The 3,330-nt window shown below is 63.5% G+C and overlaps 1 protein-coding gene across 1 annotated transcript in view; it reads right to left on the reverse strand.

Annotated features, from left to right (window-relative positions):
* Window positions 1-2,800: 2,800 nt before the first annotated feature.
* LOC102490850 (MCC, WNT signaling pathway regulator) overlaps window positions 2,801-3,330 on the reverse strand; it is a gene marked incomplete at its 3' end in the record, with an annotated part of 38,845 nt that continues 38,315 nt past the window's right edge. The window contains 1 exon segment of the mRNA XM_027771202.1: window positions 2,801-2,923. Within this exon segment, the coding sequence (XP_027627003.1) occupies window positions 2,801-2,923 (123 nt within the window).

Below are 3,330 nucleotides of genomic sequence, written 5' to 3' on the forward strand. Positions count from 1 at the left end.
GGCAAGTGGCCCTTCAAGTGGGTGGTGCGACGCGAAGAGGCAGGGTGTGTGGGATGGGGATGTTACTGTAGGAGCAGTGACACCCATGACCGAAGGCTTTCCTGAACGGACCCGGGTGCTGTGGTCCCGCCTGCCCTATCACCATTCTGCTTTACATTTTACCCTCTAAGCAACGTGTGCTCGACACCAGGGACCAGAGAACAGGAGGGCCTTCACAGCCACCCCTTGGCACGCCCTCCAGGATGGCAGGGACCAGAGAGCCGGAGGGCCTTCATAGCCACCCCCCAGCTGTGCCGTCCAGGACGACAGTGCCGAGTCCTGAACTGGGTGCTCAGTAGCCATCTCAGTGCAGACACGCTGCCTCGGTGTCTGGCGATGCTGGCTCTCACCCTCACAGACGGGTTCAGGGCAATACTGGCCTGCGTGGCAGGGCCGAGTGGGGTGCTGCCACCGCTCTGCTCCCAAGAAATCGCTGGTACAGCTTATTTGGCAGGGCTTCTGCACTCAGCCTTGGCACGAATACGGTGCCAGAAACCCCGCAGGGGGAGCTCTTGCCCACAGGAGCTGCAGAAGGTGAGACTGGGCACAGCCGGGGGGCCTGCCTGTCACTGCAGCTGGGACGGCCGGGATCGTAGTTCGTTGCAGTTAAGAAGACCAGCAGTGTTTCTGGGTGCTGGCAAGACCACGCGGATCTGTGCATGTCAGTGTCCCTTGGAGGAGGGGGACTCCGGTGCAGAAGATGGGCCGGAGGGGGAAAACCTTAGGCAGAGAAGGCCTGGGCAGGCCCAATGCCCAGTCGGGGGGTAGAGGGCTCGAGTAGAAGCCAGGGCACTGCCGAGTGGTGCCCAGCGGAGGGGGAGCAGTGGCCGGGGCCAGTCCCTGCAGAGTCCTCGCCGCTCACCCCGGGTCCAGGCCCACGGCTCTCCACGTCCGCCTGCTGACCTGCCCCCAGCCCGCCGCTCACAGCGAGGTCTCGTTGGCGTGCGGGAGCACCCTTCTGCGGGAAGAGGGCGCTTAGCCCAAGGACCTGAAAGCAAGTGGCCTCGAGTCACAGCCCCAGGACTTTTAAGTCCTGCCAGGGGCGCACATGCTGGCCTGAGACAGTGAGAAAGCAGCCATGGACGTCTCACCATGGTCCTCCGCTCTGGGTGCACACATGTGCCTGTTGGGTTTTTCAAGCCACTGAATCCAGGACTCGAACCGTGTGGTCAGCCACATGGAATCCGGTTGCTTTAATCAGCACGCCACTGGCTGGCCCAGCAGCAGGGCTTCAACACACAACTGCTCAGCTGTTGATGCCACCTCGGTCAAGACTGGTCCTGCTGGCTGTGGGCAGTGTGGCCAAGGCAGCGGATGCCGCGTGGCCGGCTGTGCGGTCCGAGTCTGGGACCAGCACTGGCGTGAGGCATACAAGGTGCGTGTCTGCGTGCCCAAGGTCCCCAAGGAGGGAGAGATGGAGAAGGGATGCAGCGTGACCACCCCGCGGGGGTGCTTTCTCACCCCTCTCCCGTACTCTACCCAGTGCACAACACTGGCAAACTAAAGGGGGAGCAGTAGGGGGCGTGGCGGATAAGGTGCTGGACTCACTGCTGACTAGTTCAAGCTTCAGACCTGGCGGCCTGAAAATCATGCTGGGCATGTGTGCGCCCCAAATCCTGAGGGGTCTAGAGGAGAAAGGGCTGCCTGCAGCCAGGGCGATCTCTCACTTGCTCACTCTCTCGTCACTATCTCTGTCTCTGTCCAGTGTGTGCACCCTTATGGCAGAAACGTAAAATTTAAAAAGGTTGAGTCTGTATTAGAATCAGATTGATAACCCAGACTGGTCGAATCCAGAACAAACAAGCAGAAAGCGGCCGGGTCCCGGGTGTCGCATGTGTACGTCCCTCCCAGAGGCCCAGGTGAGCTGCGGGACAGCTGAGGCTGTGGCCCTGGGCACCCTGTTGGCCAGGCAGATGGCTGCCCCTGCTGCAGCTCCTCGAACATTCTGCCTCGGCCTTCCCTGTGCCCGGCGTGGGCTGGGAGCCAGTCCCGGTGAGCCCACCCTGCTGGTCCAGCGGCACCCAATCCCATCCATGAAGGGTCACGCTACTCCTGCAGTGGCAGGTCTCAAACTGGCCAGAGGACTGGCCCTGGGGTTCCTGAAACCCACTCGGGGTCTGCAGGGTCGTGATCTCCAACTGCAGCCCTGCGCGGAGCGGGGAGCTTCCGCGCACCAGAGTGGTGTGGTGGCCGCAGCAGCAGGGGTGAGGAGGCGGGAGCCGCGGAACAGCCTGCGGCACGCCCGTTGGACGTCTGGAAAATCGGTTTCCACCGAAATGCCTTGTCCGTTATCTGCTGAGGTGCTGCCCTTTGTAAGTGAGTGGGTAAAGCTGCACACTCGGCCTCAGTCTCTGGGACGAGAATACCAGTGGACAGGGCTTATGGGAACACAAGCTTGTGGCGAGGCTCCGTTCACAAAGATAGGGTCCTGCGAGACTGCCGTCCGAGCCTCGCTCCCTCCGGCGTCCCGCGGACAGCTCCCGTAACAGGCTGTGTCGCCCACTGTGGTGGGAGGACGCTGGCTCAAACAGACTGCTCGGAACTGGTCCTGCACGTGGCTGCTCAGCTCCAAGGCCAGGCTGCATGTCCCGGCTCCCACCAGAGGCCGCCTCGCCAGGTTCCCGTGGGCACCCGGGGAGTGGCTGCTCGGAGGAGGCCCAGGCCCTGGGGGCAGCTGAGCACTGTCATGCCTCCCCCACCCCACAACACCCTGCCCACGCGGGCCTCCGCCCACCTGCCGAGGGAGGGAGGAGGCCTGTACCTGTTGGCCCGCTTCAGGTCGTTCACGAACTCCGCCGACTGCTGGTGCCGGACCTCGCTGCTCTTGGTGAGCCTCTCCAGGGCGCCCACCAGCTCCTGCACCCTGGCCTTCAGCTTCTTCTCTCTGCAGAGGGAGAACGGGCCTGAGTGGCTGGAGTAGGGGCGGTGGGGAGGAGGGGCAGCTGGCACAGCCCAGAGGCCGGGAGGGGAGGAAGGCGGGCCCAGGAGGGGCGCTGCCCAGTGGGCACTTGCTCACCCTGCGGCCCTGCGTGACGTAAGGACATGCCGCGAAGGAATGGGCAGGGACCTTGCTGTGGCTCAGCAGGCCCCGGCCGCCATGTGCAGCCTGAGCACACACCTGTCGCTGTGCCCATGCCCGTCTCGTCCCCACCCAGGGCTTTAAGAGCAGAAACCCCTGGGGCCAGCTGGTGGATGGCAGTTAAGGTGGCTGGATCCCACACGGCCAGCTGTGCAGTGACGAGTCCTGGACCCAGTGGCTTGTAAAGCACCGGGTATGTGAGCTTTCCCGCC

Source organism: Tupaia chinensis, unplaced genomic scaffold (genome assembly GCF_000334495.1).
Source record: "Tupaia chinensis unplaced genomic scaffold, TupChi_1.0 Scaffold000195_1, whole genome shotgun sequence".
In the NCBI taxonomy this organism is placed as follows: Eukaryota; Metazoa; Chordata; class Mammalia; order Scandentia; family Tupaiidae; genus Tupaia; species Tupaia belangeri.